Source organism: Zeus faber (assembly GCF_960531495.2).
Source record: "Zeus faber genome assembly, chromosome: 15".
Classification (NCBI taxonomy): domain Eukaryota; kingdom Metazoa; phylum Chordata; class Actinopteri; order Zeiformes; family Zeidae; genus Zeus; species Zeus faber.
Genome location: NC_137194.1, coordinates 22,055,473 through 22,079,132, shown reverse-complemented (window position 1 = coordinate 22,079,132; position 23,660 = coordinate 22,055,473). Strand labels below are relative to the sequence as shown.

At 43.3% G+C, this 23,660-nt stretch overlaps 2 protein-coding genes and 1 pseudogene across 3 annotated transcripts; 2 read left to right on the top strand and 1 right to left on the bottom strand.

Moving 5' to 3' along the window:
- Positions 1 to 5,914: 5,914 nt before the first annotated feature.
- On the bottom strand, positions 5,915 to 7,891 carry LOC307241267 (deoxyribonuclease gamma-like; annotated as a pseudogene). Its single transcript has 8 exons — positions 7,811 to 7,891; positions 7,318 to 7,406; positions 7,110 to 7,160; positions 6,882 to 6,994; positions 6,504 to 6,616; positions 6,237 to 6,395; positions 6,073 to 6,124; positions 5,915 to 5,947 (listed from the first exon to the last, which is right to left on the bottom strand). The product of its transcript is annotated as a deoxyribonuclease gamma-like (transcript).
- A 1,580-nt stretch (positions 7,892 to 9,471) lies between these two features.
- Positions 9,472 to 12,848, top strand: LOC307240794 (keratin, type II cytoskeletal 8-like). Its single transcript, XM_080014656.1, has 9 exons — positions 9,472 to 9,760; positions 9,977 to 10,185; positions 10,377 to 10,437; positions 10,747 to 10,842; positions 10,951 to 11,115; positions 11,239 to 11,364; positions 11,908 to 12,128; positions 12,241 to 12,287; positions 12,674 to 12,848. Exons 1-9 carry the CDS (start codon positions 9,494 to 9,496, stop codon positions 12,748 to 12,750), a joined length of 1,269 nt encoding a protein of 422 aa, XP_079870782.1. The 5' UTR covers positions 9,472 to 9,493; the 3' UTR covers positions 12,751 to 12,848.
- A 6,339-nt stretch (positions 12,849 to 19,187) lies between these two features.
- Positions 19,188 to 23,571, top strand: LOC307241266 (NACHT, LRR and PYD domains-containing protein 3; the record flags this gene model as incomplete). The annotated part of the gene is made up of 8 exons (XM_080015310.1): positions 19,188 to 20,797; positions 20,950 to 21,111; positions 21,204 to 21,377; positions 21,545 to 21,718; positions 21,952 to 22,125; positions 22,261 to 22,434; positions 22,549 to 22,716; positions 22,838 to 23,571. The coding sequence occupies 8 exons, from the start codon at positions 19,188 to 19,190 to the stop codon at positions 22,902 to 22,904; spliced, it is 2,703 nt and encodes a 900-aa protein (XP_079871436.1). The 3' UTR covers positions 22,905 to 23,571.
- Between the last annotated feature and the right edge of the window lie 89 nt (positions 23,572 to 23,660).

The following is a 23,660-nucleotide window of genomic DNA, read 5'->3' as shown; positions in this document are numbered from 1 at the left end:
GCGGCAGTCCATTAGCTCGCAGGTGTGCGCTATGAGGTCGGAATTACCGAGTTCCGACTGCCATTCGAACGCAGCTTTGCCTCCGACAAAAAGTAGGTCAACGCTCACAGTAAACATAGCGTTGACACCACCACGGCCAAACTTTATAATAATAGTAGAGTTTAACATTTTAAATATAACATTTATTATGATTGCAAATGGAAACATCTGATATTCTACTCTGACACTGTTTATATAATTTCGGTCAATATGACTATTTTTTTTTTTTTTAAAAAGCAAGTAACTCATGACACAACTGTTTACACAGTTATGGAATTCCGCTTTGATCGCTTCCTTGATACCTGTTGGCGATATGTAAAGTGATATGCAGTTTATACTCGTATGATAAAACAAAAAAAAAAAATAGAAATAAAAAAAACAAAATAATAATCATAATAACAATATCACTTAGAAACAACAATGATAAGAGTGATAATGGATTTTGTGGATTACCTCTTTAATAGAAGGCAATCAAATTGTCATGAAAATAATAATAAAAAAATAAAAAACCACTGAACTTCTCCAACAATTTTGAAAATAACCCTCACAATAATTTTGTCCCGGTTCGATCATAGGCCTCTTGTTTTGCTTGTCATTTTCTCCCTCTGGTCTTTTTTGTGCAGTTGTCTTTGGTCCATGTGCATTTATTCCCTGCCCCCAGTGTGTGCTAGATCGTCATTCCTTCTATGTCTGACGTTAGTCTAACCCTTTGAGTACTACCGTCTCAATGCACAGTTTCCCTATTGTACTCCAAGTACAATAGGGAAGTTGACCTGTGACAGTACTGCCAGTACTGGACCCAGCAGACACAGACCGAACTTGTTGCGCCATCTACGACCAGATGGCCATTGCAATTTTTTTTTGTTTTCTGCGTTACACTGTATATTGTGATATGAAAAAAATACAGAATTTTTTCACAAGAAGACTTCAATAGCTCTATTTGGAAAGAATGAATAGTTCTCGAATGATTGAGTGATTTTGTAGGGGAGCGCATCTGCATAGAATAAAAATAAAAATATAATTTTTGGGACATTTATGCTATAATCAGTAAACTCAGTTGACAGTTTACTGAGAGGAAAGTTGTTTTTACAGTTTATTAAAAAATAAGAAATACTCCTCTTTCTTATAAGGAATGATCAACAAAAAACATTACAAACCAAAACTATTTAAACGAAGTAATGGCAGAATATTAGTGAAAAAAAATATATACTGTATAGAGCCTGTTCTGGCTGCACCAGGGCACCCGCAGCGTCCCAGACCGGCGTGAACCTCACGCCGGCGTTTTTAAATGGACTGTCCGAGTTCCTCAAGGACGAGCTTGCGGCATGCGACCCACCCGATGAACTGGAAGCCCTGGCCTCGCTCTCGATACGGGTGGATAACCGCCTCCAAGAATGGAAACAAGAGAGCCCCTCAGTTCTCCGTTCTACCTCCTTGTTCTTCTCTGATGCCGGAGGAGGGTCTGCCCCGCGGTTCTGGCCCATCGCTGCTGTTTCCTACGCTGTGTCCCTGCTCCCGGAGGAGCGGACCCCAGTTTATTCCTCTGATCCGGAACCCATGCAGAACGCCAGGGCCAGACTCACCCCCGCTGAGCGCCAACGAAGGATCCAGAGTCGCTGCTGTATGTACTGTGGGGAGCCTGGTCACTATGTTGCTGCCTGTCTTCAGCTTTTGGGAAAAGGATGGTCCCACCGATAAATGGGAGGTTAGTGGCTGATCTGTTCCTCTCAGGCAGTCAGTTGCCTGTCAGCCTCCGCTGGAAAGACTTATTATTTTCGGTTTCTGTTCTTATTCACTCTGGTCCTGATGGATGTTTTACTGATCAATCCCTGGTGACTCAGTTTGACACAGGCTGCCCCCTATCCCCTATTGTATTTGGTTACCCTTGGTTAAAACTGCATAATCCAGACACTGATTGGGAATCACGCACCATTTTATCCTGGAGTTCTTTTTGCCACTCTTTGGCCACTCACAGACTAAGTACACCGGTCCCACATTTCATATCTGTAGCTGTCAGTTCCTCTGAGTATCCTGACCTCGCCAGAGTACTGCCGGTGTATCGTCCCCCTGGAAGGTCTTAAGTAAGACCCGTGCTACCACCCTGCCACCCCATCGGCAATACGTGCAATTAACCTTCTGCCAGGCATTACTCTTATGCGAGGACATCTGTACTCCATCTCCAGCCTTGAGAGGTTGGCCATGGAACAATATATTGAAGAGTCCCTGGCAAACGGCATCAAGTTCAAGTTGAAGTGCAAGTTCAACAGATTATTTGTCACCTATATATACATACGGTCATACATGTATGCAGTGAAATTTCATGACACCCGTACGGCCATCGTCCTCCCCGGCCGGGGCAGGGTTCTTTTTTTGTTGCCAAGAAGGACAAATTGCTCAGTCCATGCATCGACTACAGTGGGTTGAATGATATGACAGTAAAAAACCGCTACCCACTCCCTCTCCTGTCCTCCGCTTTTAAGCTTCTTCAAGGAGCCAAGGTGGATTTGCGCTTCTGCTTCCAAGCGCTGGGGAATGATGTTCGTCGAAACATGCTTCACCGTTTTGTTTTTGAGTATCTTGACAACATTTCGATTTTTTCCAATTCTGTTCAGGAGCACACTTGTCATGTCCACCAGGGTCTCCAAAAGTTGTCGTCAAACCAGCTCTTCGTGAGAGTGGAGAAGTGTGAGTTTCACGTACCTTCCGTTTCCTCCCTGGGGTACTGTAGGTGATTTCGGATGGACATGGAGAGATGGATCCTGTTGGCCCCAACCCTGCTACTGTGATGCAGCGCCAAAGCTTTCTCGGGTTCACCAAATTTCTACCGGAGTTTTATCCGGAGTTTTGGCTCCCTGGTTGCTCCCCTCACTCGGCTGTCTTCACCGTCCAAGGCGTTTTTCCTGGTCTCCAGATGCCAGTCAGACCTTTCTGGAGCTAAAACGGCACGTCACATCTGACCCCATTATGGTTCACCCGGATCTGTCTCGGCAGTTTACGGTCAAGGTCGATGCTTCGGAGACAGGGGTGGCTGCTGTTCTCTATCAGCGTTCACCGAAGGAGCACAAGCTGCATCGCTGCACCTTCTTCTCATGGTGTCTCTCCCCCGGTAGAGAGGAACTACGACATCGGCAATCGTGAGCTCCTGACAGTTAAGGTGGCCCTTGAGGAGTGGAGGCACTGGGTGGAGGGGACTGAGCAGCCATTTTTAGTCTGAACCGCCCACAAAAATGTGCTCTGCACCTAGGGGGCTAAACGGTTTAACTCCCGTCAGGCAAGGTGGGCTTTTGCTGTCCCGTCGCCTCCAACCAGTCCACCTAGAGCAGGCATTTTGTGTGGGTGGAGTATGCCCACAACACCCTACCTTCATCAGCCACCGGTCTTCCCCCATTTCAGTGCCCTCTTGGGTATCAACCTCTGCTTTTTTTCCGGGGGCCTCGGGCTCGGGCCACTCTTCTTCGGACCACCGACAGGTATCAGCGCCGCACACCCGCTCCCATCAACAGCTCTGACCAGAGAGTGCGCCTCTCCACAAGGAATCTTGGTGATTCTCAATTGTAGAATCCTGTAAGCTCACTCCACCGTTAATCGGCCCCTTTCCCATCTCCAAGGTCATAATCCCAGTGTCTTTGCATCTCCAGCTACCCCTGTCTATCCGTATAAACATGACACTCCTTGTCTCCCGGGTAAAGCCGCTCAAGTCTAACCCCCTGGCACCTGCCCCTGCTACCCCACTGCGCCCTGGATGGATACCTAACCTACACTGTGCGACAGCTGCCGGATGCAAGCCGCCAGGGTGGCGGCGCCCAATATCTGATGGACTGGGAGTGTTACGGGCCAGAGGAGAGGAGTTAGGTTCCCCAGAGACATTTTGGACTCAGAACTCATAACATACTTCCGCCAGCGCCATGCTGTTGGGACGTCTGGAGCCAGTCTGGTTATTTCAGCCGAGTCTTGTTTCACTTGTCATTTTCTCTCTTTCGTCTTTTCTTGCAGTTTGTCTCTGGTCCTGCGGATGTCTCCCTCCTGTCGCCACCCATTCGCCAACTTGTCAATTTATATTTGCCTCAATGTGTATTTATTCCCTGCCCTCAGTATGTCTTGTCGCTAGTTCGCAACTTCTTCTATCTTTAATTTGGTGTTTATTTGATGATTTTATGTTACTCGGCCCCTTTGAGTCATACCGTCTCAGAGTTCCATGTATGCAGTTTCCATATCGTACTCCAAGTAAAGCTACTAAGTGTTACCTAAAACTGTCTGCGTCTTGGTTCTACCTTCTCCCTAGTTGACAAGTGACAAATTTTGCGCCCTTTTTCAAAGTAATATGTTCTAGGATCAGATATTAGTTTCCATAATAAATGTTTATGGTGTGTAATTGGTATTAAGGTTAATTAAAATACATTGTACATAAAATTCCCTCCCAATCAAAAATCTGATTATAGGTATAAATAATCAACTAAGTATATTTGCCCTAGCTACAAATAGAAAAATACAGGGTTATATTCTATATTTACTGTATTGAAATAAAAAATAAAAAAACACTACATTTAATCAAATATACAACGTGAAGTACTTTGGGAAATATAACATGACAAAATGTAATGGTAAAATACTCTAAAGAAGGGTAACTATAGTAACTATTTGGTGTAGTGTGTAGACACTATCACCAGAAAACAAACTTACAAAATTATTTTATTGATGTGACAATGTACTGTAGATAACCATGTAGAAGACCTTCATGTCAGACCATTTGCACTACAATACGGAGATTCTGAAGTACACAAGTTAGTCATGGAAGTCAGAAAACACAGACAAAAATGCAGTATATTTATTCGTGCGAGATGGAATCAGCAAGGTTGTGTTGTAGCAAGTTGATCTCAAGTTGAAGTTTTTCTCGTTCCACCAGCAGGTTCTCTTTCTTCAGTTGCATTAAATCAATCTTTAAGCTCTCCTTGAGACTCACTGGTTAAAAACACGCACGCATGCACGCACGTACGCGCGCACACACACACACACACACACACACACACACACACACACACACACACACACACACACACACACACACACACACACACACACACACCTTCTTGCTGCCTCACAGCAAGAATGTCCTGGGTTCGATTCCCGCCTGGGGCGCTGTTGGCACCACGCTCCGGCGGGTTATCTCCCAAATAGGAGCCTTCCTGTGTGGAGTTTGCATGTTCTCCCCGTGCTCACATGGGGTTTCCTCCACCTACCATCAGTAAGGACCCCCACCAAAAACATGCACACATCATCGTCTGACCAGCGATGGACACTTGGTACCAGGTCCCCGGGCGCGTCGACGAATGTTGCCCACCCGGAGGAAGGACAAGCCAGGATGGGAAAATGCAGAGGCCACATTTCACTGGCCACCACCCCAAAAAGTGTGTGTGTGTGTGTGTGTGTGTGTGTGTGTGTGTGTGTGTATATGCATGTGTTGTAGTGTGGTCATGTGACAAATAAAGATTCTTAATCAGGAGGTGAGATCATAACCTGGAAAGAACCTGGCAATATAATAATCCTCCAGACAAAATTGCATTTTATCATCAGTAGGATAGACTGTAATTGTTTCTTTTGAAGATTTCTATCCGAAAGATAAATACATGCTCTAGCCGCCAAACCTTCTGCAAAATACATTCTGCTAAGTATTACTTTACCTGTACAGAGAACAACTTCCACACTGTGAAGTCAGATATTGTCTTCCAGGCTCATTTGTAAAGGGTAAGTGTGTGTGCTCAAAACATGTTAACCGTTAACTGGTCTTTCAAGTAGTGCTCACGGTGACTGATTATATCCAGTTCTGCAAGTTCCCTCAGTCATCAAAGAGGGCGGCGTTTAAAGGAATTCTACCTCACTACCCAGGGTGGTGGTCGCTTATTCTGAGGGCCTGAGGGAAAGAGAGGAAGATGATGAGGGCATCAGAATAAAGGCTGTATGCGGGACATTTAACTGTATCTCTGGTACATCATAGAACTCGTCCTTAAATTCACTAGTTCTTCTGTCAGTCCTAACTCTCTTGTTTGGCACGATAGCTTCAAGCATGTCTTGTCCGTACACCACAATCCTAATAGAGCAACATATATTTAGTGTTTTGAAAGATACTGTAGATAGATAGACAGACAGATAGATAGATAGATAGATAGATAGATAGATAGATAGATAGATAGATAGATTACCTGTCATACGTGGGCTCACTTCCTGTGTGTGCAGTGGTGTCCACCCCGTCACCAAATTAGCCAGTGGAAATCCTTGTCCTCGGGGATACGGATTTCTTTCATATCGTCATCTGAGACGTATGCCCCGTCCGTGTTGAAGTCTCCCAAAATCATGATGTTCTAGAAGAAATAGAGGCGCATTATAATTATTTGTCTCAAAACAGTGTGTAAATACAATTTTTTGAAAAACTCTCCGTAAAAATACTGCAAGACTGAGACGTAACTCACGCTGGTTTTCCACTTGTCTTTTACCAACAGAGCGACCTCGTACAGCTCGTCCAGCTCTCTCTGTGAGTCCCATGGTCTGGTGTGGACAGGGATCAGAACGACATCCTTTAGCACTGAAACAAAGACAGAGATTCAATTGAAAGCTAAATAAAAAAAAAAAAATACAATGCATTATTCCTCAAACATGCAATCACAATGGATCACAATGCAACAAAAAACAAAACAAGACGACCCTGCCATGTGCCATGTGCCAAGCGCACTGACTGTATGATTGACACGACAATCTATGCACGATCAACGGGACAAACATCAGGCGTTCATTAGTGTTTGCTTGAGGTTTCAGCAATGTGCTTTGGGGAAGCAGGAGACTGGGCCAACCTGTGTTGTGCGGTTTGAAGTGCAGGATGTACGGCTCCCTGGCGAAGGCATCCGGGTCGTCTGCCTGGTTGTCTTGGTATTGAAAGCAGTCGATCAAGTCCACCAGATCGCCCCTGAAATGAAGATGACCCGCGGTACGCAAACCAGGTTGACAGCATTAACTAGTTGTGAAAGACACTGACGTTGAACTTCCTTTGACTGTAATTTGCCGTTAATGTTGTTTATCACCTGTAAAGAAATAAGAACTGCTCCTTTTATTTGTTCCTCCCCAAGCGAGAACTGATTTTAGATGGTAGTGGCGTCCGACGCTGACTCTGCCGTCCATTAAAGTGAAGCAAATGTAGTGAACAAGAAACGACACATGGAGAATCTCTGTTCCATTTCATTTAATTCTGTCAATCTCATCAAAAACACAAGAGCACTGAAAAAAAATCACCTGTTCAGCTCTTTCAAAAACAGGTTGAAAGAAACCCCACTCGCATCCACCACCTCCAGAATCAGTATGATGTCATAGCGAGAAACAATCTGGGTAGGTAGGATATGCAAAAGAGATAGATGGTTAATTCTCATACTTGGTGATTTAAACATGTGGTGGTTCACCACTGAATCCATACAGCCAAGTGATGACCTCTACAAATGTCTTACCCTGTCTTACATTCCCTCGCGTCCTTCCGCCCCTTTCCCAAAAATCTTCCCATTCAATTTGTAACATTTTAACATGAGGCCGTGGAGAGGAAATGCGAGTCTTCTTCGTCAGTTTGGCTCCTGGACTCATTTAGTTTTGGTATTCCCCTGTCAGACACTCCCACAAACACACAGCTGCACAACGCAGAGAGACGGACAGACAGACAGACAGACAGACAGACGGACGGACGGACAGACAGAAACAAACATGCACACAAATATACCCAACAAATAAAACATTTCACCTAAACTAATGCCGACAGGACGTCCGGATCGGAGACTTTGTTCACTCCAAATCGCTGCACGTTAAACGAGGCAATCTTCATTGTTCCGACAGCTACTGACGGTTGTGGATCCACAGAGTGACAAAAACACACGCGTTAAACACGGCTTCCCCCAATGCTGCCTTGCTTGCACGGCTCCCGCTCCTCAAACATCTGCTTATTAGGCTCAACGTTGAGTAAAAAAAAAAAAAAAAAAATCTGAAGCACCAGAGTAGAATGCAACCACAAACGCCGGCAGAATGGTTCTCCGCCCTGGTGTACACTAACGGTTATACTGCGTAGATTGGGCAATCAAAACAAGCAGTTTTAAAGAAAAGGAGATGACTGACATTGAATAACAGCAGGTGGGCGGACCGGTTTCTTTATTCAGGAGAGGTAAGCAGGGGATTGTTTCAAATGTTGTGATTAGAATCTCAGTCAACACATTTTAGCTTGGTTCAATTGGACGGACTGGGCACAGCATGTTCAGTTTTGAGATTCAGGCCATTTGCTTTTCTTTTATCTGTGACCCGAGGTAGGCCAAAGAAAACATTCCTCTCTGTGTTCTTTTTTCGTTTTTTTTGCACGAGTAGGTACGGAGGAAGGCGTCTATCATTGTAACGTTTTGACACGTTGTTGTGCGAAATGGGCGTGTCGTGTCCCCGTTGAGATTCCTGAATCAGAAAAAAAATGCTCGAAACCCAATGAAAGCTGCAGAAAGCACAGCCTCATCGAGCGCAGAGCCTTACCTTTGTAGTTAGACCAGTGTTCCTTGTATGCCCAGTTTTTCCGCTCCCCTTCACCCTTTTTTTTGTCATACTACATGAAGTCCTGCTTTTCTGGAAACTGTTAAGAACCTGGGTTTAGTTGAGTGTAAGGTCTTCAGCCGAATTGTGATGTCAGCGTTAGGATATAAGCTGTAAAAAAGATGAGAACACTCGAGATCCAAGCGGTGGCATGTTGCATTTGCAATACATTATTTGCTGAGAGAGGTGTTGAGAGAATTTCAATAATCTAAATGAGATTGGCTTGGATTCCTCCGATGGATTTTCTATCAGGGATATGTCTGTGATACGCCATCTTTAGATTTCTTGTCAGCAATATTTAGAGAATATTTGCAAAGTAGTTTCATAAACACGACTTACTTTAATGAGCATGCAAAGACTCTAATAATCCCATTTGGGAATGTAGAAACACATTCTGAGTCCTGGATTATTGTCATTGGAGACCTACTGGCTTTTGAATCATGCAGCCTCAGCATTCACCTTTCCAACTGAGCGTTTTTCAAGATCAGGAAACAACATTCTGTCTATGCCTCAAGTTTCTGGCTTTGGGAATTTCATTTCCTTCAGAGCCCACATGTCAAGCTGTCTTTGAGGATTCATGCGCAAAGTTCTGCATGCCTGAAGCCATTCGACAGAGTTGTATTCTAGAACGGCAATTAAAACAATGGAGCCTCTGCAGACTGGGCTGGTGGGAGAGGAACTGGTATGTGTCGGACTGGTTTACCCGCATACAAGTGCCACATAACCCCTCTATCAAGCCCCACCCTGGCTTGCCTATAAAGTCAGATACAGCTGATCAGACGTACCTGATAGAGCTCAGTGACACCCACCTCTTCAGTCGACTCGGCCCCCAGCAGCTTTTGACACCAGATCCACAACCATGAGTCTAAGGAACAAGCGCAACAGCCATCAAGGGTATTATGGCTTGTCTGGGGGGTTCAGCAGCAAGTCTATGGGATCCTATGGCACCCCCAAGGCCAGGGGCAGTGGGCCCTACCTGGGGGAATCCATCAAGCCTGTGTCGGTCAACACCACCCTGCTCACCCCGCTGCAGATCGATATCGACCCCACCATCCAAGCTGTCCGCACGCAGGAGAAAGATCAGATCAAGGGCCTCAATAACCGCTTTGCTTCCCTCATTGATAAGGTAAGACGCTGATTTGCTAAGATGCGTTGTCCCTTGGTGATTTGTTTACTTTGATCGTACATCATTGCTGAAGTTAATAACATGCCGTGATGACTAGTTAACATTAATTACAACCTGCTGTTGTACAACCTTGCATAAAGCATGGGAGCAATACAACCAGTGATCAGTGATGTTTGGGCGCTCACGCTGCGCGGGTGGGTGTGTCACGTGTCCCAGGTGAGGTTCCTGGAGCAGCAAAACAAAATGCTCGGCACCAAGTGGACGCTGCTGAGCGAGCAGACCGCAGCCCCGTCCAACATCGAGCCCATGCTGAAATCTTACATCGCAAACCTCCAGAGGCAGCTGGACGCCATCACCAGCAACAAGGGGAGACTCGACCAAGAGAACAACGTCATGCACGTCAATGTGAACGACTTCAAGACAAAGTATGCCCCCATTTGGGATGCGTGGCTTGAAAGCCTTTATGCATGGAATGTGAGAATGTTAAGAAACCCAATCAGAACAAAAAAGTAGGATATAACAGATAATGGTTGTCATCGGCTGTCTTATAACTACTGGGTTTTATGACTCCTCGTTCCAATCTAATCTTCAAACATCCTTGTTTGGCCTCTTCCAGCTATGAGGATGAAATAAACAAGAGGAATTCAGCCGAGAATGATTTCGTCCTGCTTAAAAAGGTACCATCATACCAGCTTTGACAGCCTTCAGTGTTGCCTTTCTCCATTAAATACATGTTTTTTGTTCGTTACTGTTTTTAAGTCTAAAATCAGAATAATTTTGTCAAGCCCCTGCGTTTTCACTTGTCAGACCTCTTGAATCAGCCGTCCTGGAAATAATTGTCACGACTGAGAAACAGGGATAAAAAATGGCAAATAAAAATTATAAAGATGATTATAACCATCAGTAAAATGTCACATTTCTAGTATAGGGAGAGCAGAACAAAGAAAACCCGTTTTTAAGCTGATATGTAATATGAAACCCTCCAGGATGTGGATGCTGCCTATTTGTCGCGGGTGGATCTAGAGGACAAGGTGTCTGGCCTGACTGATGAGCTGGACTTCCTCAAGGCTTTCTACGATACGGTAAATACAAAACACATACAAAATAAAAGTTTCGGGAGATTTTCATCTGTAACAATTTCTCCAGACCATATTGCATTTTGTTCGTATTTTCTTTATTTTATTCTTCAGGAGCTGCGCGAGCTTCAGGAGAGCCTGAAGGAGACCTCCGTGGTGGTGGAGATGGACAACTCGCGCGGCCTGAACATGGATCAAATTGTGTCTGAGGTTAAGGCCCAGTATGAGAGCATCGCTGCACGGAGCCGTGCTGAAGCTGAAAATGCATACAAGACTAAGGTAAATGAGTTCAAGAGGCAATACATTTAACTGTATACAAGTAAAAGCATTCTGTCAGTCATTCAGCTTAGAGAATAGAGAAACATGCAATCATTATGAAACGTATTTCTCCATCTACACCAGTTTGACCAGATGTCTTCTCAAGCCGACCAGTACAGCAGCGAGCTGCACAGCACCAAGGGGGAGATTAATGAGCTCCAACGCATGATCAGCCGCCTGCAGAATGAGATCCAGGCTGTGAAGGCACAGGTGAGGAAGTAACTTTAGCGGAACAGAGCTCTGCGTTTTTGTGCCGTGTGACCGCGCCTTCCCGACAGGTGTCCAAGCATCCTACGCCATGTAGAGATCCCCGCCTTCGACAGCGAACTATTGATATCTAAATTCCCGGCAAAGATTCTGGGCCAATCTCTACCAAAAGTGTCTCGGTCATGTTTTGGAATTGATAACGCCCAATTAAAGCTCCCTTAATGGACTAAATGGACTGGCAGAAAACCAAGCGCTTATTTTCTGCTCTCGGATTTGTTTAAACACCCTAGCCCTCCCTTGTATTTTTCTCCCGATTCTTCATCACCTCACGTTCACACGATACCATAACCACCCTGTAGGAACAAGGTGGGTGGTTTGACGGTGCCGTGCCATAAGGCATGTAAAACATTTGGTTGGTTTCAAGTTTGACCATGTTTTTGTACAAAGTGCATGTAAGTCTTACAGTCTTTCGTATACCTGTGATGACAGATTCACACGTTTGCAGGTATTTGAAAACAAACGTGTGTTCCGTGCGTTTTTCCTCAGGAAAATGCTCTTGAGGGGCAAATGACCGAGGCGGAGGACCGCGGGGAGCAGGCCACGAAGGACGCAAACGACCGCATCAAGGAGCTTGAGCAGGCTCTGCAGAGGGCCAAGCAGGACATGGCCCGGCAGGTCAGGGAGTACCAGGAGCTGATGAACATCAAACTGGCTCTGGACATCGAGATCTCCACCTACAGGAAGCTGCTGGAGGGGGAGGAAGAGAGGTAAACAGCCAACCCATCTTTGAACTGAGGCATTTTGGCCATTTCGAATAAAGACATGAGGGATAAAGGTCACGTGTGGGATGTTATGGAATATTTTCTCTCTTGGTTTCAGGATTGGTCAGCAGGCGATCGTCAGCATTCAGTCAGTGCCCAACAAAAGTGAGTATTGATCAATGTTTCCTAAACCTTTGTCAATGTCCGGATGTTCAAATATGTTTTTCTTTTTTATCATTGAGACTAAGAACCTCTCTTACAAAAGAGACCTGGTCAATAAAGCAGCAGACAATGTCACTGAATACCCAACATAAAAACACAACACGTGGAAGGTAGTGCAATACAATATAAAACAACATTCACACATTGAAAGAAGTACAGTACCCCCTGCCCTGCATCTGGCAATCTCACTGCAGGCTCTAACCCCTGCAGTTTTGGGGTGTTTTCTAACGCGTAACAAATGTTCTTTGTAACTGGAGATGCATATATTTAGTGTGTAATGTAATATGTCTCTCATTTGTCCACTGCCCTATTATCCTCTGCACCCAAAGCGAACATCTACCAACAAAGCAGGTCCGTGCCCGTTCTCATCAAGCGGATGGAGTCTCTGAACAGATCTGACGTCTGAACCGCGCCTTACTGCACAATACATAGTGCATGGCTTCAGAAGATGAAGTATTGCATAATTTATGTTTAACTTTGTGCCAAAAATTAGTTGAGCATATAATCCCAATGAACATGTGATATGATTTGTCTTTTTTTTTGTCACATATATAATATATATACGTTGTTTCATAAATGTGTGAATACACCTCTCTGTGTGACTCTTGTGTATCTTGTGTTACAAATAAACTGACATTCAAACTGTGTTTCTTCTTCTTCTTCTTCTTCTTATTATTATTATTATTATTATTTACTTTTTTCATCCCTCTAAAATAGCTAATTCATGACTTGTCAACAGTGCCTTTTCTCCTGCCATGGATTGTTTCCTTGTCTCACCAGGAATTTGAAAAATGTCATAGATCAGGTAGTATTCATTAAGGATGCACAAACAGAGCATTATGAACGCATACATAAATGAACATAGCCTTGCAACCTGTGCAACCTGTGCAGGTGGAAGGACTCGTTAAACTCAAAATACCTGGCACTGCTTATATATGAAATATTGTATCGGCCTTATTGCTTTTCTCTCAAACTCTATCATTATATTAAAGTTATGTCAGTATAAAAACCACAAAACAATAGTAAATATCTGAATATAATCACCTCAAAGCAACGTTCCAAGGAATGGCAGTTCTGTCTGGACCTACAGTACACGGAATGTCACATAAGTGGCTGGGAGGGATGCCAGAAGGAGCCCTAAAGAGGGGGAGAGAAACCCACCCACTGCGGGAGGAAGTAGTCCAACAACACATCAACGGTGGAATTTAAATTATAGGTCTTAACTCAGGCGGTTTTACCATAGGCATAGGCACGCAACTGCTTGGGGCCTCGTGAATTTGTGTTTCCTTTATTTTATTTTATTTTGATTATAATTTATAAAACATTTTATCTCGTAAACAAAAACAATTTGGACCTATTATAGTCCCAAATTCAGCAGAACAGTGAGGACGTGCAACACCTTCCCTTCACTGTGTGTGTGTGTGTGTGTGTGTGTGTGTGTGTGTGTGTGTGTGTGTGTGTGTGTGTGTGTGTGTGTGTGTGTGTGTGTGCGTGTGTGTGTGTGTCTTTCTATATAAGGGCTTCCAAGATGCCGCTGTTTAGTCATCAGGGGCGGTTCTAGTGATCCGAACGCCCCAGGCAAAGACCATTGTGAGGCTCCTTTCCATGTTGCTCAACACAAACTTAGCTGGTGAACAGGAACTATTTGGAGGCAGCTCTTTTCAGTTAACAAAGCCACAGAACTAAAGGACAGAGCCAAATGAGAATTCCAACCGTTCTAACTGAATAACTTAAAATAACCTTCAGGTAGTTAGAAGATTTTTATTATTAATGAAAGATTATAAGGATATAATCTTTAATTCTTTCAAGACAAAAGTATAGTGCATGTTTTTTGATAAAGCATATGAACATCCACTATTCTCAAGGGGTAACAGTCTGAAGTCCACAACTGTGTGTGTGTGTGTGTGTGTCTGTGTGTGTGTGTGTGTGTGTGTGTGTGTGTGTGTGTGTGTGTGTGTGTGTGTGTGTGTGTGTGTGTGTGTGTGTGAGATCCGTCTGAGATCTACCGATAAGAGCAAAATGAGGAGCTGGAGGCCAAAAGATACTTTCCAACACATAATAGACAAAAATGTTCCTGGTTCAAGTTTAGGTTCAAGTTCAAGAGATTATTTGTCACGTACATATACAGTACATACGGCCATACATATATGCAGTGAAATGTCATGACACCCATGATACAATGCTATAATATTTGTGTTATATTCTTTTTTATATTCTTTTGTTAATAGTCTGCACCAATAATAAAGCGTGTACGGCCAAATTATGTGTGTGCGTGTGTGTGTGTTTGTGTGTGTGTGTGTAGTGGCGTAGGTCTTGTTTGAACATGACCTACGTTCCGCTGTTCTGCATTCTGGTGGATTTTTATGCACAGATCTGTGCCTTTTCTGCATCAATTGATGGTGAGAATGTCTTTATTTGTGTAAAGGAAAACACAAAATCCAGGCACCAGGTGACAATTCAAAATATAATGGAATATAATGCAGTAAGGCTCTCAGGCATTCTATATTGCTTTCAAAGATTTATTTTCCTGAGGAGATTTTCTAATTTAATATTATCCCTGCTGAGTCAACACACATGATCTACTTCACGTCAGTGATAAATTAATGTATTCTAATTAACTTATAAACCCCTGGACTTTAATAGCTCGTTTGTGTTTCAGAAAGATTTTTGCTCGTGTTCAAAACTTTCTGCACATTCAAAACAAATCACACATATCTGTGTTTTGGGGTGAATTGTAGGAATGTTATTAAAGCTGACTGAAAACAAGAATACAAAGCCTCTAAATAATTCTGGACAACATATTTATTATAATAATATTTAGGCATTAAAAAAAATATGTAACGATTAATTTGTAAACGAACACAAGACAGAATAATAACGTATTTTAACGTATTTGTTAAATCCGTCCCAGAAACGTCCCACTTTGATAAATAAAACACGCCGGTCGGATAAATGGCGGAAAAAGAAATGCATGATGAATAACAAAGAGCATTTGGAACAGAGCAGAAATATTTCTCGTTTCATTTTATGTCATAAAAATTGTATCGACTTATATGGGTCTCTATAGAGTTGTGTGATTATCTTTTAACTAATGAACTAATAACTACTTCATTAGTAGTGTTATTATTTAAGTTATACAAATAGGATATTACGTTTTTAACCACCAATATGACGGAAAATGTAAAAATGTTCTTTTACATCAATTAAAGCGTTCTGGAAATGGAAATATTTAGTATAATGACTTTTAATAATTTAAGTGATATTTGTGCACACATACCAATCAAAGGGCCCAATTTGGCTGAAGTACAAAAAGCCGTTTGGAAGCCGAAAAGAGCTGAGCTTTTTACTAAATTGTCTGAAGTGATATATGAAACGCATTCATTTTCCATCGGTTTTTTCAGTGGGACGCGTTTCTAAATGTACCTGAAACTGAGACGAACCTCTGTCAGAGATCAACCGCAGGGGGCAGTGTTTGCTTCTTTATAGGACAATAACGCATGACGCAGCATAATGCTTTGCATTATCAAGGCAAAAAAAACATTAATCCGTTTAGGCTATTTATTGGTAATTGACAGATACTTAAAAAAAAAAAAAGAAGAAGAATAAAAATAAATATAACAATAATTACAAGTGTCAACAAGAAAGCACGTGAGTCGTTTCGGGAAGTGACTCGATCTCGCTCGTGACGTGATGGAAGGTTTGGGTTTGCGTTCAGGACTTGGGCGCTCGGGCAGTCACTCCATTCAAAAGAGTCGATTTCCCCGATTTCCTCGTTTTCTCCTCCTTTAAATATTCTGTCGATGCGACGCACGACGAGCAAGGCAGGAGTTGCCGTTAAGACCGAGCGAGGGCCAGGCCCTGCGTTGGGAATGCAATTCGCATGAACATAATTTCATTCCGTAAAAAAAAAACCCAAAACAAAACATTGCGAGCGGTGGATCCCGAAACTCTTTTCACGTGATTGTCAAACGAATCGTTCTAGAATCCATGAGCTCCGACATTCCCCCCCTTTTTTTATTTTTTATTTTAGGTTTGATGCAATTCCTTCACCTTATGAGACAGAATGTCCCGCAGTTTAACTCTGGGTCTTGGCACGCTCAAGTTCTATTTTAGCGGCCACTCCCACGTTGCGGACCACGAGGTGGTGTCACTTTAAAAGAGGTAAATATCTTTCTACCTTTTATTATTCTTTTTTATTTGGCCGTCGGTGGATACCTGTGCAATGAGCTCTTTCGTGCTACCGTCAGGGATTCCCTAATAAAATACAGAGGATCCCCAGCAAAAAAAAATATATAATATATAATAGTTATTATATATTATATAATAGTTTAACACCATTATTTCATTTCAGCACCATCAGACAATGTAATAATGACTGTGTTGATCATAGTTTCACTATCTCCCTAATTATATATACCATAAAATATAATAATAATAATAATAATAATAATAATATAAGCATATTATGTATAGTATAGCTGTGTATACGGTATATGCTATAGCATTTGTCATTTTAGACTAAATGATATCTAACAATAAAAATCTTCTCAGATTGGGGTCCCAGAGACTACAACTGATAATAATCATAATAATAATAATAATATAAGCATATTATATATTGTATAGCAGTGTATATTGTATATTAAGATTAAGATTTAGATTAGAGATTAAACAGGACAAGATTAGCTCGTCTATAGTCACAAACACACCACGACACACATGCATTTCGTGCAGCAACGGCCGACACAGGCATGCAATGGAGGCCGTGAAATGTCTCTTCCGCATTTTCCCATCATGGCTCGTCCTTCCTCCGGGGGGGCAGGCCAGGAGCTGTGGGCATCTGACAGTTCAGCGCCCGGGGACCAATGTATATGCCATAGTATAGATAGTAGGTACAGTGGGGCAAAAAAGTATTTAGTCAGTCACCAATTGTGCAAGTTCTCCCACTTAAAAAGATGAGAGAGGCCTGTTATTTTCATCATAGGTTCACCTCAACTATGAGAGACAAAATGAGAAAAAGAAATCCAGAAAATCACATTGTCTGATTTTTAAAGAATTTATTTGCAAATTATGGTGGAAAATAAGTATTTGGTCAATAACAAAAGTTCATCTCAATACTTTGTTGTATACCCTTTGTTTGCAACGACAGAGGTCAAACGTTTTCTGTAAGTCTTCACAAGGTTTTCACACACTGTTGCTGGTATTTTGGCCCATTCCTCCAAGCAGATCTCCTCTAGAGCAGTGATGTTTTGGGGCTGTCGCTGGGCAACACGGACTTTCAACTCCCTCCAAAGATTTTCTATGGGGTTAAGATCTGGAGACTGGCTAGGCCACTCCAAGACCTTGAAATGCTTCTTACGAAGCCACTCCTTCGTTGCCTGGGCGGTGTGTTTGGGATCATTGTCATGCTGAAAGACCCAGCCACGTTTCATCTTCAATGCCCTTGCTGATGGAAGGAGGTTTTCACTCAAAATCTCACAATACATGGCCCCATTCATTCTTTCCTTTACATGGATCAGTCGTCCTGGTCCCTTTGCAGAAAAACAGCCCCAAAGCATGATGTTTCCACCCCCATGCTTCACAGTAGGTATGGTGTTCTTTGGCTGCAACTCAGCTTTCTTTCTCCTCCAAACACGACAAGTTGAGTTTTTACCAAAAAGTTCTATTTTGGTTTCATCTGACCATATGACATTCTCCCAATCCTCTTCTGGATCATCCAAATGCTCTCTAGCAAACTTCAGACGGGCCTGGACATGTACTGGCTTAAGCAGGGGACACGTCTGGCACTGCAGGATTTGAGTCCCTGGCGGCGTAGTGTGTTAGTGATGGTAGCCTTTGTTACTTTGGTCCCAGCTCTCTGCAGGTCATTCACTAGGTCCCCCCGTGTGGTTCTGGGATGTTTGCTCACCGTTCTTGTGATCATTTTGACCCCACGGGGTGAGATCTTGCGTGGAGCCCCAGATCGAGGGAGATTATCAGTGGTCTTGTATGTCTTCCATTTTCTAATAATTGCTCCCACAGTTGATTTCTTCACAACAAGCTGCTTACCTATTGCAGATTCAGTCTTCCCAGCCTGGTGCAGGTCTACAATTGTGTTTCTGGTGTCCTTTGACAGCTCTTTGGTCTTGGCCATAGTGGAGTTTGGAGTGTGACTGTTTAAGGTTGTGGACAGGTGTCTTTTATACTGATAACGAGTTCAAACAGATGCCATTAATACAGGTAACGAGTGGAGGACAGAGGGGCCTCTTAAAGGAAAAGTTACAGGTCTGTGAAAGCCAGAAGTCTTGCTTGTTTGTAGGTGACCGAATTCTTATTTTACCGAGGAATTTACCAATTAATTCATTAAAAATCCTACAATGTGATTTCCTGGATTCTTTCCCCCCATTCTGCCTCTCATAGTCGAAGTGAACCTATGATGAAAATAACAGGCCTCTCTCATCTTTTTAAGTGGGAGAACTTCCACAATTGGTGGCTGACTAAATACTTTTTTGCCCCCACTGTATATGTAATTCTAGACTAAATTATATCTAACAATAAAAATCTTCTCAGATTGGGGTCCGAGAGACTCTAACCATCAAATGTGGTCTATGGCCACAGACCGCGACTGACATGTCTGTAGGCTCCCTCAATGTTGTTTGTCAACTCCCTCACGGCCCGCAACCGATATGCCAAATATTGAGGACAAAGGGAAAGTCCTTCCTTTTGAGAATTAAGAAAGCAGACTTTATGTAGATTTAAAAAGTCCATTTCACAAAGTCATGAGAGCAACACAGAGAGCAATAGTAGTTTTATATTTCCATGCATTTGTTTAATACTAGTTTATTTTCTGTATAACAGATGACCATGGCAGCCTTGTGTCAAGAAGCACTACTATCAAATCGCTTGGAGTCCAAGGGCTCACCATCACTTCTCGGTGGCCAGGGGCCACTCACTGTGGTGAATAACAACCAGTATGTATCTACAGTGACTACTTGTGGTCAAGGAACAGATGAATACGAAGACGCCGCCTTTATCTCTCTTGACCATGCCATCCACGCTGCACTATGTGGTGAAAACAAACCTGTCGTTCTCATTGGCCCAGCGGGGTCTGGTAAAACAACTGCCTTGGAGAAGTTGATTGTAGACTGGGCGAAAGGAGCGCACCTCCAAAACCTTACTTATCTGTGCCCTTTTGGGTTGAAGGATCTGAACGGCCTCGACGGCTCATTTTCCTTGAAGACGTTGATGTCGCGGAGTTGCCACGGTTTTTCTCCAGACTCTATGCCTTCAGTTCTGCAGAACCCAGAGAAAGTGTTGTTTGTCTTCGATGAGCTGGATCAGTACAAACACAGCTTGGACCCCTCAGTCCAGACCATGTGCTCCGACCCAAACAAATCAACCACCATATCCAGTTTAGTGGCCGGCCTGCTTCATGGGACACTCCTGAACGGGGCTACTATTCTGATAGCTTCAAGGCCTACAGGATGTCTAACATTCCTTAATAGCACAACGATAGACCTGTTGGGTTTCTTGAAGCCCCAGAGAAAGACCTACTTTGAGCGGTTCTTCACTGACCAAAATATGGCTAATATCGCACTTCTGAACATGGAGCAGACATTAGGCTTTTACGATTTCTGTTCCTCCCCTAGATTTTGTTGGACAGTGTGTTCCATTTACAGGTCCCTGTTAGATGTGGGAGAGGGGCTGCCTGCAACATTAACTCAAATGTGGATAAGTATACTGGTGCAATTAATTGGAGCACTTTCACTGAACAAGGCCAGTGCCAGAGAACTAGTTTTGGCCCTGGGTAGAATGGCTTCTCATTGCTGTCTTAACAGACAGTCTACCTGCACCGCAGAGCTGTTTCAGTCTTTTGGCCTACAACAGTTCCTTACTTTTCACACCTCAACGGACTCCCTGTTGCTAGTAGACGGTGACCTGGAATCGGATCAGTGTTCCTTCTCTTTCCACACTCATCTGATACAGGAGCTCCTATTGGCTGTGTCGTTCTTTTTGGACGAGTCGAGTGAGAGTGTGAACCAAATGTTAGAAAAGCACGAAGGCCATGTAAAGTATCTGGATCTTTACATGTCAGGGCTTTTAAACTGCAAACAAAGGAAACCACTAGAGGCCGTGATAGGGAACTTCAACTCTGATCGGCTTGCGGATTTTGAGTGTTGGCTCAGAAGCAGCTCTCAGGAGACACTAAAAGGGTGCTACCAGGAAAAACACTTCAAATGCTTCCGACTGCTTCATCAAAATCAAAATCAGATGTTGGTAAAGGAAATCATCACTCCTTCGGCACGAATTGGCATCAGCTACGGAGACCTGAGCCTGGGAAACTGTGTAGCATTGAACTACATCTTTGTGTGCCTTGGGGAGGTGGAACTGTTGAATCTGTACGGCACTAAGAATTTGACAGAGGAGGAAGCTGAGATCCTGACCCCAGCCATCTGTTTTTCTGACAAGATAATGTAAGTTACCATGAACGCAGACAATACAAATTCTAAATGGACGTGTTTTCCACAGTGTTCGCTGTGCTTGTAACTGACATTTTAGAAAAAAGCACCAATGAGTGAGCACGATTATATTAAGTGTGGGTCAAATCCCCCCCCTCTCTCCTCAGGTTGTCACAAAGCTCCCTCAGTACCGGGGCTGTTGCACATCTGGCCTCGGCTTTAACGAAAGGAAGAACTAAGGAGGTGGATCTCTCCTATACCCACCTTGGAAACGCACGCCTAAAAATCCTCTGCACTGGACTCAGAGACTGCAGGGTGCAGAAATTAAAGTGGGATTTTTTCCCCCCTGTCAAACGGTCATTATTTTCAAAGCAAAACATAGCAAAAATTTGATTGATTTGTACCATGTTTATTTTTTTAGACTTACAGTATGTAGGCTGACAGAGGAAGGCTGTGGAGATATAGTGTCCGTTCTGACCTCCAGCCAGTCCCAGCTGTGTGTCTTGGATTTGATGTGTAATGAGCTTGGGGACCAGGGGCTCACACAGTTGTGCCAAGCTCTGCATAGCCCTATATGCAAACTACAGGAGCTTCAGTATGTACTAAAGTTATCTGCGGTATTTATGTGACCAATGACTACATTGTACACAGTGCATGATTTCTATTTATCAAATTTTGGGGGTGATGGAATTGTTATATTTGCATCAGTTCTTCAAGTGTTTCACATAATTGTCTAACCTTTTGTTTGTGGCTTTTTGCCAGCCTCCGGTCGTGTGAGTTAACCGCAGTATCCATGGAGGCTTTGTCCGGAGCCTTGTGTTCCGGCCATTCACAACTGAGGATACTGAACCTGACACTTAATACCATTGGTGACAGTGGAGTGGCATATCTATCCCAGGCTCTCCAGCATCCACTTTGTAAACTGCAGAGCCTCAAGTAAGACTGTTAGAGGATCAGTTTGCTGCCTGTGTATGGCTCTTTTCATTTGATGAGTAGATAGCTGAGTTAATTTTTTATTACTTTTAGACAGTGCCATAGGGTCGAATATGGACACTCCATTAAGGAAAGTGGGCGCTTCCTGTGATGGAGGTCAAATTGAACCAAACCATTGTGGTCCAGGAATGTTACAGTACCCCTTTCTAAATGCTCATTTTCCCGTCTCTCTTCAGGTTGTTTGATAGCCAGCTGACAGGTGGGTGCTGCCCTGGCTTGAGTGAAGCCTTGAGGTCAGAACACTGCTCTCTGTTGGAGCTGGATCTCTCAGTGAACGAGTTGGGCACGGAGGGAGCGCTGCTGCTGTGCAAAGCCCTCAGCAAACCCGGATGCCCGATGGAAAAACTCTGGTATACTCAATAGTTTTTTCCCAAGTGTTTCCTGCGATAAACCCCCACTTGTGAAAAAAATCACACTCTGAAAACCATTTGGTGTAGGAAGGTAGGATGATGTGGACGGACATTCAGATTCTATTTTTCTTGCAGGTTGGTGCGCTGTGAGTTCGGCGAAGTGGTGTTCAAGGAGCTTGGGATGTTGTTGCTGAGTGGGACATCTCAGCTGAAGTCCCTGTCTGTATCTATGAATAGTGTTGGGGACCAGGGAGCTAAATACCTGTGGAATGCTCTGGCAGATCCACACTGTCTACTGGAGGTCTTGGGGTGAGTCAGTCACCCCAATCATGAGACAACCAGGCACCGGCCCAGCACCACTTTTAACGTTGTCGGATGAGTTTTATGTTGTTATTAACACACCTGTCTGTTCTCTTTAAAAAGAGTCGAAATGATAGACCTGACGGATGCCTGTGTTGGGGACCTGTGTGTAGCGGTGGGCGCCAGCCGCTCTCTGAGAAGCCTGGACCTGAGTAACAACAACCTGACCGATGCCTCCGTAGCAGCTCTGATCCAAGTCGCAGAGGAGAGCGTCAGCTTGCAGGAAATGGAGTGAGTGAGCCTCCAGGATTTTTGACTGAAAATGCAACGTGATGTGAGATTCTTTCCAGTTAATGTCGACAATGACTTACCTAACTTTTCTTTTTTTTCCCCCTCCTCTATTTTCTTTCAGCCTGAAATATAATGACTTCAGTGAAGAGGTTTATATGATGTACAATTGTGATAAGATAAGATACTAAAAAAAAAAAAATTACCAAAAAATTATAGGGTTCGACAAGACCGAAGATCTGTGATATCGTGACTTGTGACTCCATTTCCTTGAGTCTTGATTATACAGACATGACATTTTTTCATATATTTTGTGAACAACTACTTGAATAATTGTGAATATGCAGCATTTCTTCTGCCAAATACAGCAATTGATTTTATCAAATAGCGCAATGCTGGCCAAACCCCGCAAAGTCTGTGTTGGCTCAAGTGTTGGTGGCAGACTCAGCGGGGCACTAACGCTACTCATTTCAGGACTCAAGTAAATTCATTTGCATGACTTTGTGGTGAAAATATGTAATGTTTCTTTGGGCTGTTGGAACAACACTTCCCAGGGTCTGCACAACAACTGTGTTTGTGAGATGTAATCACTCTTGGTATTCAGGTTTTTATCAGAACCACTAATTTACCTAATTTAGTCAGCTCTTTGCATGTCTTTTCAGTCTTCTTTTCCGTTTGTGGTTGCATTTATCACATGTTCCAAATGCACCCTTGATTGGATCATTCGGTGTGATTCAGAGGGTGGAATGTACAGAAAGTGATCATATTATTCCTGATATCACAGCTCTTTGCAATGTGTATATTGCACATTATATCGGGATGATGGGAAAAGAGATCATCATATAATCCTAATCTTAAACTGTCAATAGTTAGTCCCAGTCAATTATATCATAAATACGTGTTTATGTACATTTAAGAACTTGTAACACGCGAATAACCAAGTTTAA

What these genes read in the sequence shown, in the direction of transcription:
- LOC307240794 (XM_080014656.1), top strand. Translation starts at nt 9,494, where the DNA reads ATGAGTCTAAGGAACAAGCGCAACAGCCATCAAGGGTATTATGGCTTG. An exon ending in TTGCTTCCCTCATTGATAAG is followed by an intron (nt 9,761 to 9,976) that starts GTAAGACGCTGA and finishes CACGTGTCCCAG; the next exon opens with GTGAGGTTCCTGGAGCAGCA. An exon ending in ATTTCGTCCTGCTTAAAAAG is followed by an intron (nt 10,438 to 10,746) that starts GTACCATCATAC and finishes GAAACCCTCCAG; the next exon opens with GATGTGGATGCTGCCTATTT.